General features: G+C 65.6%; 6 protein-coding genes across 6 annotated transcripts; 4 read left to right on the top strand and 2 right to left on the bottom strand.

Moving 5' to 3' along the window:
- The first annotated feature begins 541 nt into the window (after positions 1-541).
- Positions 542-1,628, top strand: EMIHUDRAFT_441398 (hypothetical protein). The gene is made up of 3 exons (XM_005786308.1): positions 542-916; positions 1,000-1,104; positions 1,305-1,628. Exons 1-3 carry the CDS (start codon positions 554-556, stop codon positions 1,383-1,385), a joined length of 549 nt encoding a protein of 182 aa, XP_005786365.1. The 5' UTR covers positions 542-553; the 3' UTR covers positions 1,386-1,628.
- Positions 1,629-4,381: 2,753 nt separating this feature from the next.
- On the bottom strand, positions 4,382-4,925 carry EMIHUDRAFT_48524 (Hypothetical protein; the record flags this gene model as incomplete). Its single annotated transcript, XM_005786307.1, has 3 exons — positions 4,382-4,456; positions 4,606-4,747; positions 4,840-4,925. Coding segments are annotated over 3 exons (303 nt in total), but the record flags the coding sequence as incomplete, so codon positions are not given.
- Positions 4,926-7,686: 2,761 nt separating this feature from the next.
- On the top strand, positions 7,687-8,916 carry EMIHUDRAFT_441396 (hypothetical protein). Its single transcript, XM_005786306.1, has 3 exons — positions 7,687-8,029; positions 8,214-8,351; positions 8,493-8,916. The coding sequence occupies exons 1-3, from the start codon at positions 7,703-7,705 to the stop codon at positions 8,580-8,582; spliced, it is 555 nt and encodes a 184-aa protein (XP_005786363.1). The 5' UTR covers positions 7,687-7,702; the 3' UTR covers positions 8,583-8,916.
- Positions 8,917-9,033: 117 nt separating this feature from the next.
- EMIHUDRAFT_229020 (hypothetical protein) lies at positions 9,034-10,599 on the top strand (the record flags this gene model as incomplete). Its single annotated transcript, XM_005786305.1, has 5 exons — positions 9,034-9,074; positions 9,157-9,313; positions 9,392-9,757; positions 10,076-10,174; positions 10,438-10,599. The coding sequence occupies 5 exons, from the start codon at positions 9,034-9,036 to the stop codon at positions 10,597-10,599; spliced, it is 825 nt and encodes a 274-aa protein (XP_005786362.1).
- A 615-nt stretch (positions 10,600-11,214) lies between these two features.
- Positions 11,215-12,321, top strand: EMIHUDRAFT_441394 (hypothetical protein). The gene is made up of 3 exons (XM_005786304.1): positions 11,215-11,672; positions 11,742-11,809; positions 11,882-12,321. Exons 1-3 carry the CDS (start codon positions 11,270-11,272, stop codon positions 12,071-12,073), a joined length of 663 nt encoding a protein of 220 aa, XP_005786361.1. The 5' UTR covers positions 11,215-11,269; the 3' UTR covers positions 12,074-12,321.
- An 11-nt stretch (positions 12,322-12,332) lies between these two features.
- Positions 12,333-13,529, bottom strand: EMIHUDRAFT_229018 (hypothetical protein; the record flags this gene model as incomplete). The annotated part of the gene is made up of 2 exons (XM_005786303.1): positions 12,333-12,357; positions 12,430-13,529. 2 exons carry the CDS (start codon positions 13,527-13,529, stop codon positions 12,333-12,335), a joined length of 1,125 nt encoding a protein of 374 aa, XP_005786360.1.
- Between the last annotated feature and the right edge of the window lie 1,051 nt (positions 13,530-14,580).

Below are 14,580 nucleotides of genomic sequence, written 5' to 3'. Positions count from 1 at the left end.
TCGTCCTGAGGAAGGCCGGACACGCACCAATCCCAGGCGCCCGGCGTTCGCCCGCCCTGTACAGGCTCCTCGTGCTCCTGAGTGTCGTCCTCGTCGTCCTCGATGCCACCCTCGTCGACCTCGCCGCCGTCCGCCGCGCCCTCCGCCCCAGCACCTTCCGCCCCACCCACCCCCTCCGACGCGTTGAGACACAGCGGGTCGTCGAAGCTCTTAGGTCTGTGACCACCACCCTTTACATTCTCACGCGCCGGTTCAAGCACGGAGAGACACCCGATCGACTGCCATGCCGTGCACGAGTCAAGGATGGCCGTGCGCTGATGAGATGGGAGTAGGAGGAGGCAGCTCAGGGCGGCAGCGAGGGCCGCCAGCAGAGGCACGCGGGACGCCGCCATGACGCGGATTCGACGCGGGGGCAAGGCGGCAAAACTGGCCGCCGACCAACGCCGGCCGCCCTAGCGAATTCTTTGTTATCGGCGTGTCTTGTCGGGAAAAAAGAAAAATCCGCCTCGCTCCACTGTAGCTACACGGCGCAGGGCCTAGCAGGCTATCCACAATGATGAGGAAAAAGAAGGAGCAGAAGGAGGTTCCAGCCTGGAAGCTTGCCCTCATGGCGGCCGAGGGTGCCTCGGACGACGAGGCTCCCGCCGCTCCTGCTCCTGCGCCAGTTGCCGCGTCGAGCGACGGCGCCAGCAGCAGCGCTGGCGGCAGCAGCGCGGCGCCGGGGGCGGGGGCGGGGGCGGGGGCGGAGGAGGAGGATCGGAAGCGGCCACGCGAGGATGATGATGACGACGACGACGACGACGACGACGACGACGACGACAAGGACCTCTCCGCGTATGCGTTTGGTGACGAGGAGGAGGAGGAGGAGGAGATTGCTCCTAGTGAGGCTGTGCCGCAGAGGCACATGACGCTCGAGGCGCGAGCGATGCCGCGGAAGGGGCAAGCCTCGCGCGGCCCGCCACCCCGCACCGGACTCAGCGGACCAGTCGCGATGAGTAGGAGCGAGTGCTCGCGCGCGAGGCGCACGACGCAGCGAGTGTGCGCGTCAACCGGACCTTTTACGCGGACGACGACAAGAAGAGCGAGGAGAAGAGTGCGGGGCGGGTGCGCTCGCGCCGCTCCCCCGCGCCCCGTCCCCACTCGCCCCTCACGGCCCTGGCCACGGCCCACCCCCGAGGACACACTTCCACTACCGCTCGCCCCACCCCCTCCCCCTCCCCACCGGCACCGGCTGTGCACAGCCGCCGCCCTCGCCGCCCTCGCCGCGCCCGCACCCGCACACACCGCTCTCTCCTCCGCCGCAGGAGCGGTCCGCAGACCGTAAGAAGATCATGCGCATGCGGCAGGTCGAGGCTCAAAAGGCGCTGCACCCGCAGAAAAGGTAGAGGGGTCCCCGCAAACACAGTCCGGCGCCCAGCCCCGTCCCCCTTCGCCCTCGGACCCCCTGGGAGGGTGGCTCGACGCGATCAAGTTTCTTTAGGACATAGCGTGGGGGACGGAGCACGGAGCCGTGGAAGGGTAGGAGAGCGCAGGCGGCCGGGGGCCGATGGGGTGAGGCGGTGGGGGGTTTCCCCATTCGGCATTTCCCCTTACCTGTGTAATTACGAGATAAGGAAAGATCTAAGACGCGTGACCTGCCGCGGCGGACGCGCGGCGCCCCGCACGCAGTAATTTTCCCGTGGGCGTGTGGGGCTTCGACCAAAAATATCGGATAATTATATCGCGACCCGTTCCGCCGCTGCGAACCAGCTGGTTCTCTCGAGTCTCGTACACACCCCGCACGCGCGCACCCAGACCTCCACCTCTGGGGGGGGCGCGGGGGCCCCCGGAGGCACCGTGCGCCGCGCCGCAGTGCGGAAACGGGGCCCCGGCGCTCAGAGTCGCTCAGAGCACCAACTTCCCGATATTAAGCTAGGTTAATCAGAGGGAAGATTTGGAGAGATCTCGAGGAGTACATACAGATAAAACCTCCAACCATCAGAAACCTCCGACCTGATCGGTCGCACTGACCGCCGACAGATCACTCCAGACAGCAGACAGGCCGACGTCTGCACGCGGCCGGCCGGGCGAGAGGCTTGACACGATCCGACCCTGCGACCCTGACGCTGGTGCTCTAGCTATCAGACATACACTGCTGACTGCTGCCACAATGTGCGACCGGTGCTGGCCCACTTGGCGGCCTTCCCGGTCAGTGGTGAGGCGCAGGTCAGAGCTGTCGATGGCGCGATGCCGCACTGGTCCCACATTGGTGACACTAGACCACCAAGTTTGCCGGTCCAAGAGAGAGGCACCGGCGCTGTCCTGAGAAGGTGCGTGGTCCCTCTTGACTGCCCATGCGCGCGAGGCTATGTAGGCATAGCCTCGAGAGTGCCAGCAGCCAATCCGAGGCGACGCGCATTGCGCCAGAAGCGTGCACGCAGCTGGAAGGACACCTTCCTACTGGCCGTAGATCAGGTCGTCACTGAATGCTTGATACTAAGGCCGCGCGAGCTATGCAGGCGGTCGGTTGAGCAGCATGGCACGGTCAGCAGCGCCGAAAGGATGTCGCAAGAGGGGCGTGATAGCATGGCCGCAAGAGACCGCCGAACTCCCATGTGCCATGAAAACAAGTAAAAAATCGCCAAAAAATCCCGAAAAAATCGGCGCCTTCGGCGGGCCATGGGACCCCATCTCCCCCCCGCATGGACACCCTCTGGGGCCCCCGCGCCGGCCCAGAGACCTCCACACCGCGGCGCGCCCCGCAACCGGCCCACGACACGCATAAGGCCGAGCGTTTTTGATCTCTGGGTCAGTGGGCGCCCGCCCGCCGCCTCTGAGGGGGTCGGGCCCCCTAGACTGAAAACAAAAACAAAATGCAGAAACAGTCAAAAACAGCCTGCGAGAGCGGCGCTGCGCGCCGCCTACCTCGTGCGGGTGTGAGTGACCCCAAACGGTCGTCTGCATCCAAAAAACATGTAATTGGGCGAGCAAAAGCGGCGATGGTCACGCACCCGCGCAGCGCCGGCTTTGACCACGCGCCTCGACCTTCAGAGGCGCGTGCCCCTTCCGGCATGGCGCCGAAGGTGCCCGTCGTCGTTCGCGTCGAGCTTGGCAAGAAGCATCACCAATCGGGCCGCATGCACGAGGCGGAGGTGGCTCTCTCCCTTGTCGTCAGCGACGCACTCGAGAGAGCCGAGCCGGAGATTGCTGCTGGCAAGCTCACGGCCAGCACTGTCAAGTGCTTTCGGACGACGGAGTTTTCGGGCACCGGCACCGTCCTCGACAACGAGGATCTGGGCGAGACGACAGTCGGCATTCTGCGAATGTTTGGTTGGAACATTAAAAGTACTGGCGACGCGCGAGGATACACTGCAAACCCCGGGAAGCTACAAAATGCGATTCATTGGCTGCGCAACGGCTCCTCCCCCCCCCCTTCTCCGTTGAACTGCTTGCTGCTGCTGCTCGCTTTGTCCCAGGTGCCGGGTGCTTGTGTCTAATCGTAGTGGGGGCCCTGGCCCCCCTCTGTTTTCTGTTTTCTGTTTTTCAAAACGCCCGCCCGCCCGCCACCCCGAGGTGGCTCGGCCCCCCACTGACCCAGAGATAAAAAAACGTCGGCCTAATTCACATGATGTGATAATTCATATATGATGACAAGACGCCGAGACGGCGTCAGACCCACAAATTCACAGACACCCGCGCTCCCCCCTTCCCCGCCCCCCACCCGGCCCCGCGCAGCCGGCACTGACTCGCCACAGCCGACAACCCCGCGCGCCCCGCCGCACAGCACTCGCAATCTCGACTCAACTCTGGCTACCACACATGCCTCCGCCCCTCCTCTCGGGCGCGCGCCTCTCGCTGCCGCCAGAGACGCGCTGGCGCGCGGTGTTGCAGGCCGCCGGCACAAGCGACAAGCCCGCCCTGCCTCCCACGCTAAGCGCACGCGCCGACAGAGCAGGCGCCGCCCTGAGTATACGGAGAGTCGGCAGCAAGAGAGAGGGCGGCGGCAGAGCACGCCTCCGAGGTAATGCTCAGTCGCCCGCCGCCCGCGCCGCCGCTAACCGCGCCTGGGGAGGGGAGCGGGGGCAGGGGTCGGGGAGAGCGGCTAGCTGCGTGCGTGACGCTTCTAGGAAGCTTCCAGGACATGTTCCGTGCAACAGGCGGCGCTTCGCCGCTGTGTAGGAGGTGTGGCTGGCTGCTGTGTCTCAAGTATCCCGCAGGTGTCCCGCAGGTCTCTCTGCAGTCGTCTCGCAGTCGTCCGAGTGCAGGTCGGGAGTGATTATACTAGATTATTATGTTATTGTGTAATCAGGTCCGGACTGTCCAGAGGTGCGGCCCTCGCCTGCTGCTCCTGGTACTCGACCTCCTCCGAGTAGCTGCGCACTCGGCGGTTCTCGGTGGTGGCGCGGCCGATCGCGGCGACCCACTCATTTCGGTCCGCATCATTGTCCACCGCCAGGAAAAAGTTGCGGTCCGGAACCTGCAGGTGGGCAGCGGAGCAGGCGAGGGGAGGAGCGCTCAGGAGCGCTCGCCGCCGTCGCCGCGGGCGGGCAATTTGGCTCGCGCGGCGGAGGCGCTCCGGCTGCGGCCGCGGAGCCATTCTGCGCGGGCAGGCGTGGCTAACTCCACCTGCACGGTGAAGGAGAAGGGCTTGTTTGTCAGGTCGTCGGCCGACTTGACGGTGCCACACTGCCGCAGGTCGATGTCCTGGAGGCGCGGCGGCGGGTGGCGCGTGAGAGGCGCGGGAGAGAGGCGCGCGTGCTGCCCTCCCCTCGGCCTATGCGCGCCTCTGTCGGCCGCGCCGAGTAGTCCTGCTTTTTTGAGAATGTGAGCAGCCGCGACGGCTGAGGGTGCGGCGGGCACGTGAGCACGAGCCAGCGCTTGCGGTACTGCCGCAGGAAGAGCGACTCCTTCCACGCCCACCCCTCTTTGCGGATGTCCTCTCGGCGAGGAGGCGGCGCCACGGAGGTGGAGGAAGACGGCATCGATGTGCCCGTGGCGCTGGTACTGGAGTGCTGACGCGCTCCAAGAAACAAATCAGCCTGCAAGTGCGTATTCTCGTATCCCTAGCTCCGAGTAGAGGGGGCGTGATCTGTGATCCTTGCAGTTAAGGGGAAACCTGGTACACGGGCCAACCCTCGGAGAGTATTCTCGTATTATAGCTCCGAGTAGAGGGGGCGTTCCGCAGCTAGGGGGACCCACAGCGCGAGGGGAAAATTCCGCCGCTGGGGGAACCCCGGAGCGCAGAACCAACCCTCGGAGACCCGTGCTATGGCCCTGCGACTGCGCACCCCCCCACGGTCGAGGAAGAGGGTGCGTTCTGCAGTTAAGGGGTAACCCGGTACACGGAACTATCCCTCGGAGACGTGTTATGGCCCTGCGACCGCGCACCCCCGGGGCTAGCGCGAGTGAGTGTGGAGTGGTAGTGTGACGTGTGAGGCGTGCAGTGTGGTAAGGGAGCGGGCGACGCAGGGCGGGGCGGGGCGGGGTAATTACTTATTGATTAATTAATTATTAATTAATAATCATCGGGCGGCGGCGCGGCGCGGCGGCGGGCGGCGCGGAGCGGGGCGGCGCGACCATCTGCAGTTACTGGGCCTCTGGTCATTGGAGAGCAGCAATGGTCGCGCCGCCCTCGACTCAAGGGGCTGCCTTCCACCCGTAGGCGTAGCTGCTCAGGCCGGGGGAGGGGGGGAGACCTCCTGTTCCTCGCGGAACGGGAGCAGGCCCCCCCTTGCCCGGTCTGCGATGCAGGGCGGTGGTCGTGCCATCTTCGCTTCGTACTCGAAACCACCACGCCGCAACCGTCGCCGGCGCGCGACACGTTCCCGTAGGCCGGACTGTCCTCGCCGAAGACAAGATAGAGTGTGTGTCGCCAAGGCGAGACACACTCAGCTCTCAGGGGCAGTGCCGACGGGACGCGGCTCGAAGGGTGTGGCTCCGCAGCGCGGCTGGCACTCGTCGCAGAGGCCTCACCTTCGAAAAGTCGGGCATGGCTCTACCCGCAACTTTCTCGCTAACACGCGCGCACCGCCGAGCCTGCGGCGGGCGCGGCCGCTGCGGCCGCACGTCTAAGTTCGTCATAGTGCCACGACGTGCGGCTAGATTTAGCCCACGCGCCTCTGCTCGCAAACACTCTCACCCATTGAATTGTCACTGCCCGTGAGTGCGAGATAGGGCTAGCAGTAGGCAGCTAGCCTGTGAGGAGAACGTCCATAGACACCTCACTAGACCCCACACACGGTCTCGTCCGTGCCTCGCCGGCCGGCGAGATTGCTAGAGGCGGAGCAAGCCTGCTCTAGTCTCACATGTTACTTCCTGTTGTCTGTTGTGATGTTGTGCCCTTGTTTGTTCTCTTGGCACCTTGGAGTGCTGGTGGGGGCGACAGGAAGAATGTGGACCTGAGTTATGTGTACGACAACTCAAGGGTGTGTGGCAGCCAGCTGGCTGTGTGTCTTGTGAGCTTGTTTGTGTCTGTGTGTCGCTCGTGCGTGTCGTCATCATCTGTCCAGCGTCCACCCATACCGCGTTGGTGTCCAGTCCGAGCCTGACTGTTCTTCGCCTTCCTACATATGTATGTTCGTAGGGAGGTGATGAGGAGTCAGTTAGCGCGGCGGGCGGTTAGACCATACAGTGGCATAGACTGAGATGAGACCGCCGGTGGAGTTGGGATTCCACCGTGCACCGCGCTGCGAGCCTGTCGTGTCCCTTGTCAGGAGCAGGAGAGCCCACCTGTCCCCCTCATCGTCCTTCCAAAATCCTGCTCGTGCAGGTGTGGACCCTGTCCTCCTCCCCTATCCCTCGTTTGGGTTTGTCTGGTTTCTTTCTTTCTTTCTTTTCCACGATAGCCAGTCCGGAGCAGACCGCGTGCGCAGCACGCTCCATGTTTGCAGACCGCCCTTGGGATCATTTAATCTTAAAGAAAGAAAACAGACAAGCCCAGACGAGGGATGGGGGAGGAGGACAGGGTCCCCACCTGCACGAGCAGGATTTTGGAAGGACGATCAGGGGCACAGGTGGGGCTCTCCTGCTCCTGACAAGGGACACGACAGGCTCGCAGCGCGGTGCACGGTGGAATCCCAACTCCACTGGCGGTCTCATCTCAGTCTAGCGACCTGCCTCCAGCTTCTCTCGCTGGCAGTCTCTCACTACCACAGGCACACTGACACAGGGGTGGCAGGGGGCGGCGGCAGGAGTCACCCACATTACTATGCGGGCCTCACTAGAGGTGCGTCCTGTGTCGTGTCCTCGTCCTTGATGTCTTGCGGGGGAAGGGGAATGGGCTGTGTGTCTGTGCATGCATGTGTGTGTGTGTGTGCATGCATGTGTGTGTGTGTGTGTGTGTGTGTGTGTGTGTGTGTGTGTGTGTGTGTGTGTGTGTGTGCGTGTGCGTGTGCGTGTGCTGTGCGACCCGCCCTGAACGACCACAATGGCGAGCGCGCCCGAGCACCGAAGCGCCGCGAGCGCCGGCGAGCACCGCCGCCCCGCGCCTTGGCGTGGAGCGGTAAGTACATGACGCAGCGCCCAGCAGGCTCTATCATGCGTCGCACCCGCAGTGGCCGAGCCGACCGCCGCTCGACCTGGCGCCGAGTGGCTCCCAGATCGAGCGCGGCAGGCTCAGTCGCACCCTCGCGGAGCGAACGTCATTTAATCTTCTCTCAAGCCCCTGTCCCGCAAATTCTTTTCCGCGTTACGGCTTCTCACGCGCCTAAACAGGTCCTTCTTGATGATCTCCACCTCCACCTCCTCCGGCGCGACCTGGCGCCGACCGCTTATCGCGGCAGCGGCTGTCGCTCTGTTCGGCACCACCGCAATGGGCTTCCGCGGCTCGGCGCTCGTCAACGAGGCAAAGGCGGCCGCGGCAGAGCACCGTGCTCGGATGTTGACGCCACCACCGGAGAAGGGAGGGACGGTCGACGACGGCTTCCTCGGCTTCGCCCCGGCGGAGAACGCCAAGGGCCCTCTCGAGGAGGAGTGGCGCAAGCAGGGGTGTGTCACGTGCCCCGACGGCGGGTTCTGCTGCCCGGCACTGGGCTGCAAGATCACTGAGACGGTGAAGCTCACCCGCGTATCAGAAGCCTTGCCACCACGTGCCGGCTTCCCACGTGACTCCCCGCCGTGATCGGGAAGAGTGTCGGCCTCGCCGCCGTGGGTCGCCGCTCCTCGACGAGCGTCGCCGCAGCGGCTCCCGAGGACCGCGCGCGCCTCCCAACCTTCCACTCCCTCTCCCCACCCAGGTCCTGATTGGCGGGAACGAGGCCACCTACCAGACAAACCTCTGGGTCGAGCACGGCAACTTCCCGTGGTACGCGTACCCGGCCATCCCCGTGCTCAGCTTCACGCACCCCGTCTGGACCTTCCTCCAGATCAACAAGGCACGCCCCGACCCTCCCCCACGCCGGAGCCCCAAAGCCCGCAATCGCGAGGCCGAGCCGCCTCCTGCCACTGCCGCCCGCCGTCGGTCGCCGCAGGAGCGGCAGCATAACCTGGCCCGAACCCGAGCCCTCTCCCTGCAGGAGTGGTGGCTGTACTGCTTCCAGAACAACGCGGGCGACTCGGACGGCGACGGCAAGCCCGACTACGCCGACGAGGAACACAATCCGTGAGCCCGCGCCGCAGAGCGGGGCGGGCCCCGCGCCCGCACTGCTGTCTCGTGCCCGCCCCTCTCTCGCAAGCGCGCCGGCTCGCGGCCCCCCGCGAGCTTAAGGAGAGCGCCCAACAGCGCCCCTTCCTCCGCGCATGCTGCATGTACGGCGATTCGTCTCTCCCTCCGAAGCGCCCCCTGCTCTCCATCAGCATCACAGAGGCAACTCTAAATTGACGTGTGTGAGAGTGTGGTGGTGGGTGTGCGTGTGGCTTTCGTGGTGGGCCCGCGTGTGAGCCTTCAGCCCGCAGGAAGACTCGGCGCCAAGAGGTGTGATCGAGGCTGTTTTAGACATGGCCGCAAAAAATTCTTTTCACCGCCCCGCGCGAAGTGACAAACCGCCATCGGTACGTCTCGTTGCGGCCACCACCAGTTCCGTTGCCACCACCAGTGCAGCGGGAGTATCGTCAGCCATGGACAACTGGGACGATGTCCTCAACGACCAAGCGCCAGGGTGCATGCCGCCCACGCGCGGCCCGCTTCACGTACTCTCCCCCCGAGCGTCCCGCCCTCCCCGTTGCCTCGTTGCCTCGCAGTGGTGTCGGAGGCGACGCCGCCAAGCCCGCCGACGACGGCGTCCTCGTCGCGTCGTCCAAGTTCGCGGCCAAGTGCCGCAGCTGCTCCAAGACGATAGATGTGGGCGCCCCCGCCTGGTTCCAGCGCAGCGGCGAGCCCGGCCGCAAGACGACGTGCGTGGAGTGCCACGACGCGGCGGTTGCAGCGGCGGCGCCAGCGGATGGGGCGGCGGTGGACCCCGACGCGCCCGCCCAGAAGAAGCGCAAGGTCAGCACGCGGCGGAAGCCGGTCACCAAGCTGACGCCCGAGATGCTGCTCGACCCGAGGCGAGGCATCGTCGCCGTCTACCGCGAGTTTAGCGCGCTCAAGGTCAAGAGCGGCTCCAAGCACGCGCCGGCGGAGCTGCGGCGGGTGCTCGCAAAGTACGCCGAGTGGGCGCACGCCCTGCTGCCCGACGTCGAGTTCGGCCAGTTCGTCGAGAAGCTCGACAAGGTGTCTCAGCGGCCCGTGCTGCACCGGCTCGCGTTTTTGCGCGACGTGCAGCAGGGCGTGGCGTCGCTCGACGACCTGGCGATGGAGGAGGAGGCGGAGGGGGTCGACTCGAGCGGCCGCGCGGTGCGGGTGGACGAGTACGGCTTGCCCGTCGACGACGACGTCGCGCACGGCGGCGGCGACGACGACGACGACGACTGGCGCACCGCCGACGGAACCGCTCTGCGGGCGCCGCCGGCGGCTCCGTCCGGCGCGGCGGCGCTCACGGGGGAGCAGGCGGCCCGCGCCGAGGCGAACCGGCGCGCCGCGCTCGAGCGGGCCGCCGCCCGCCGCGCCGATGCTGCCCGGGGCGGAGCCGGCGGCGGCGGAGCTGAGTCTGCCCGAGCCGCGGCCGGCGGCGGGGCGGCGGCGGGCTGCGGCGGCGGCGGGCGGGGAGCGGCGATGGAGGAGGAGGAGTTTCCGGACGCGGACGACTTTCCCGACGCGGAGGACGACTTTGACGACGATGCGATGGCGGCGGAGCTCGGCATCGACGACTTCGACGACGTGGAGGCGACGAGGCCGCCTGCGGCGGGGCCTGCGGCGGGGCGGGCGGGGGGGGGTGAGGCGGGCGAGGAGGCGACTGTGCGGTACGCGGCGCAGAGCGAGGCGCAGAGCGAGGCGCAGAGCGGCCCTTCGAGCGCCGAGGCGTGTCGCGACGGGCGCGAGCCCGGCACGCGACACTCGCCTCGCCTCTCGCCCTCTGCTCGACCTGCTCGGAGCCTCTCCGTAGGTCCGCCACGCAAGACTACCTCGGGGAAGGCGTGCAGGAGGGCGAGACCCAGGACTACGGGGCGGAAGACGGCGGGGTGGAGGACGGCGACGACGGGGCGGATGCGCTGAGCGCCCTCGACGAGTCGGCCCAGGCGGCGGCGGCGCAGCGCGCCCAGGCGTTGGCGGAGGCACTCGCCCTCGACGAGGAGGGGCTGTGATCTGGAGGCCGGCCTACCTGCACCGTCCGGGGGGGGGGGGGGGGGGGCTCTGGCAGAGCCTCGTCCCGCGCCTTGCCGAGACATCGGCGGTGCCTGGCGACGCGGCCGGTACAGAGAGATGGGCGGGGGAGCCCCCAAGACACGCGGCGACGCGCGCGGGCGCGGCGCATCGCAGACTCTAGCTCTCCGAATCGCGGGCTTGTATAAAATAATCTGCACTCACAAAGATAGATAGAAAGGCGTTTGAAAGGGGCGTGAAAGGCGAAGAACGTCCTCCTTGGAGCGCGACATTCAGGTTAACGAGCCGCCGCACGACGTCCCGCACGAGGTCTAGCCACAGCAACGCCGATTCGCATCAAATAAGTGACATTGAGCCGACACAGTAGGCGAGTTCTGAGCACACGCACCACGGAGCTCTAGAGAGCACCTTGAGGCCGTTCAATAGAGCCCGAACTATAGTCGAGAGTCGCTCGCCGGCCGGCGCAGTGCTGCTCGCAGAAAGAAAGAAAGAAAACAGACAACCCAAGGGAGGGATGGGAGGACGGCACGCCGCCACCACACAGGGATTACCCAATATTGGTGGAGGGGCGAGAAAGAGTGACTGCGAGCCGACAGGCGAGTTCCCGACCAAAAGTGCTCACACGCTGAGCCTGAGCTCCCCAGGCACAAAATGACGACTGACGAGACCAAAACCGGCAAGGTCTGGACCAGCTGGGCAACTTTCCTCCGCGACCACACCCGTTTCATGGTCGAGCTGCCCGGCTACCTCGCCGCCTACCTCTGGCCGGGGCGCAGCCTGGACCCAATCACGCTCGAATCGGTGATGCTCACCGTCAACTCCGTCAACACTTGCCCGTACTGCACGGGGCTCCACGGGCAGCTCGCTCGCATGGCGGGCGCGGAGCCTGATGCGCAGGCGCCCGCCGTCAAGTACGCCACCACCTTTGCGCACGAGGCGGGCCGAGGAGCGGACGAGCGCGCCGCCTTCGAGTCGCTCTCGAAGGAGCTGGGAGACCGGAAGGCGTCCTCTGTGCGCTCCCTCTGCTGGGCGCTCCTCTGGGGCAAGACGACGGGCAGCCGAACAACTGGCGCCGAAGCCTTCGCGCTGAAGCTTCGCCGATCCCTCTCACGACCGTCTTTAGGCAACTCGATCAACTCGACCCGCAGCAAGCTGCTCTCGCTCGACCTCATGAGCCTCACCGCCCTCGAGGCGCTGCGGCCGCCCCTGCGGAGCACCGCGGCCCCGGCCCATTCTGTTCGACGAGTGCGGTGGCAGCGATAGGTGCTCGTGTTCGCGTACTACGGGCCCCTCTTCCTCGTGATTGGCGTGCTCAACGCGCTGCTCACCAAGGCGCCTCCCGTCCCGCCGTGGGCGTCGACCCTCGTTGGCGCCACGCTGTACGTGCCCCAGATGATGCACATCCTCCCGATGGGGCTCGCCAGCGTCGCCGCCCGCGGCGGCTCCGTCGCTTGACTCGCCAGACGCGGCGACCGCCACATCTGTCCACCGCTGCTCTCACGATCAAGTGAGACACCGCTCTCTGAGAGAAGATGAGAGAAGCGGGGGTGCCGCACAACGTACATACCATGTGAGAGCGAGCTAAAGGTAAAGCCGCGTCCGCACGCAGACGCACGCACGCACGCACCTCCACCGGGTCAGCAGACCAGTCTGGGTCTCTGCACTCTAGGACTGCCAGACGCGTACGTGATATGCACTCAAAAAGAATCGATTTTCAGAGATTGAGAGCGGGGAAGGGCCTACGAAGGGAGACATATTGGGTTGCACGAAGACGGGCGCCGATTCACCTGTTACTGCACGCGCGTGCGCACCGCAGAGCCATAAAATTCGGGTTCCGCTCGCATTCACCCATGGACGACCACCGTGCGCATTGCGGCTCGCTGTCTGTGGGCGCCGGCTGCTGCATCTGCGCGCACGAATTTGCGCAGTGTGACGACATGTAGGCCTGGTTGCGATCACACTCGCCGCCGGCCGCCCAGGTGGTGCAGCGCGCGTCTCGGTCCTCCAGCGGCCGCAACGACGCGGGTGGGTCCGCCGGCTGAGGAACCCCCTTCCCTGGGCCGGGTCTCGCCTGGGCGTCCTCCTCGCGCGCCGGCTTGGGCTCGGACATTGCGCGCATGGCGCACGAGCGAGCGCACGTGGTGCCCATGAAGGCAGGGTTGCGGGTGCACTCTCCCGCGCTTGCCCACCCCGCGCACCGTGGGCTGACATCCGTCGCACACCAAGGCGCGCAGTGCGTCGTCATGAAGCCCGCATTCCTCTCGCACTCGCCGCGGCCAGCCCACTCGCTGCACTGCCTGGGCGAGTAGCGTGAGCGGCCGTTGCCCTCCGGCTTCTGACTGGCGCCGGGCCTTGTCGGCGGCGGCTCAGCACCCCGCGACGGCGGTTGAGGGTCGCCGGGTGCTGTATGCCCCCACTGGACCCGGCCGGCGGCAGCAGCTGCGGCGGCCGCCGTCAAGGCAATGACCACGGCGCCGCGGGCCAAGGTGGGCGTGGCAAATCGAGACGCCTTCTGCCCCGCCGACGCTCCAGCGGGGGCGGCTTGGGACCCTCCTGGCTCCTTGGGCGCTGGCGGAGGCTGTGCGGGGGATGCGGTGGTTTGCTGTGGCTGCAGCGGCGGGTCGCTGGGCTCGTCGAGTATGGCTGCCGCCGACTTGAGCCAGACCGGCGTGGCAGAGCGCTCTTCGGCATGCAGGTCGGTGCGCAGCCTCGATATCCTTTCGGACGGCGGGACGTAGAGCGAGGGTTTGCTGACCTTGTCCGGAGAGGATGGCGCGTCCTCTGGAGCCCACTCCGGAACCCACTCGCCAGAGGTGGACTTGTCCGAGATGCAGGTTGGCGGCGGCGGGTACTCGTCCTCCACGCTCGTGTGGCCGGTGCTCGGCGGCGAGACGTTCCTGGTCTCGTTCATGCTGGCTTCGACAATTTTTTGCGGGGCAAGCAAAGCGTGGTTCGCGGCGCACTCGTTCTTCCCCTCTTCGTTCGGCCGTCCGGTCAAAGTTGCACCTTGATGATTCGGCGAAACGCGGTGTGAGCGCGTCTTCACGGTGATCTTGAGCGCCGAACGCGTATTGCCTACGGCGTTGCGACCAAGAGCACACGCACCTCGACTCGCGCACCGCCGACCTGGTCTGGAGCGGAAATTATCACTGTCATCAATCATCAATCAAGAGAAGAGGCCTCCAGCGTGTCGAACTCATCGACGCAGGCTCTCTCGGCTACGGGACCGGCCCCAGCTTCGGCTGAGGGAGGGCACAGTATATAAGGATTTATGCTTGGTGTGCTTGGCAGTCGCGCTCCCAATATGTGCATCACTTTTGTGACAGGTCTGGCCCCCGTTCGAATGGCGATGAGTTCTCCGGTGGACCATCAATAGTTACCGAGATATGGCCGCTCAAAGTCTGAGACCTGTCACAAAAGTGATGCACGTATTGGGAGCGCGACTGTTGGAGTATTTTTTTCTGCTCGGTGCGAACGACTAGTGTGCCCTGGCGCGTGCGTGTGGCCAGGAGGAACAGGGCGGGCTGCGGCGGGCGCATAAACATTCACAGCTAATGAACACCGGAAAAACTATAGTCTTCAGAAGAGTTTTTGAGCGGTCTTCGTGCTCAGAAGGATCAAGTGAGCTCTATTCACACCCTTTGTGCGCTGAAGACCACAGGCAATGCCCGTTTACACAGGACCCTCGAGTGGCTGGGCCCACTGAGGGAGGGTGTAGAGGATGTAGAGTGTAGAGCGCTGTAGAGCTGTAGAGCTGGAGAGCGCTGTAGAGCTGTAGAGCTGTAGAGCTCTACATCCGCCGCGTGACGAGGCGCGTGCGTTGTAGAGCGATGTAGGAGGCGCTCTACAACGTGAAATCTCTACAACAAACTGGATCACGGGGGATGACATCCTGCCTCCCGGCACGCCGGGAGGAGGTGGGTGCTCCGTCCGCCGCCGGACCGCCCTCTCCACCACCCTCG

The sequence above is a fragment of the Emiliania huxleyi genome, assembly GCF_000372725.1.
Source record: "Emiliania huxleyi CCMP1516 chromosome Unknown EMIHUscaffold_152, whole genome shotgun sequence".
NCBI lineage: Eukaryota > Haptophyta > Isochrysidales > Noelaerhabdaceae > Emiliania > Emiliania huxleyi.
Note: the sequence above shows the minus strand (reverse complement) of the source record. Positions and strands in the feature narration are given on the sequence as shown.

Bases quoted from the DNA above. Each gene is read 5' to 3' on its own strand.
- EMIHUDRAFT_441396 (XM_005786306.1), top strand. From the start codon at position 7,703: ATGATCTCCACCTCCACCTCCTCCGGCGCGACCTGGCGCCGACCGCTT. The intron at 8,030-8,213 runs GTGAAGCTCACC...CTCCCCACCCAG, and splicing joins GCTGCAAGATCACTGAGACG to GTCCTGATTGGCGGGAACGA. The intron at 8,352-8,492 runs GCACGCCCCGAC...CTCTCCCTGCAG, and splicing joins CCTTCCTCCAGATCAACAAG to GAGTGGTGGCTGTACTGCTT.
- EMIHUDRAFT_441398 (XM_005786308.1), top strand. From the start codon at position 554: ATGATGAGGAAAAAGAAGGAGCAGAAGGAGGTTCCAGCCTGGAAGCTT. The intron at 917-999 runs GCGCGAGCGATG...CGCGATGAGTAG, and splicing joins AGAGGCACATGACGCTCGAG to GAGCGAGTGCTCGCGCGCGA. The intron at 1,105-1,304 runs GTGCGCTCGCGC...CCTCCGCCGCAG, and splicing joins AGGAGAAGAGTGCGGGGCGG to GAGCGGTCCGCAGACCGTAA.
- EMIHUDRAFT_441394 (XM_005786304.1), top strand. From the start codon at position 11,270: ATGACGACTGACGAGACCAAAACCGGCAAGGTCTGGACCAGCTGGGCA. The intron at 11,673-11,741 runs GCAGCCGAACAA...GACCGTCTTTAG, and splicing joins CCTCTGGGGCAAGACGACGG to GCAACTCGATCAACTCGACC. The intron at 11,810-11,881 runs GCGCTGCGGCCG...TGGCAGCGATAG, and splicing joins TGAGCCTCACCGCCCTCGAG to GTGCTCGTGTTCGCGTACTA.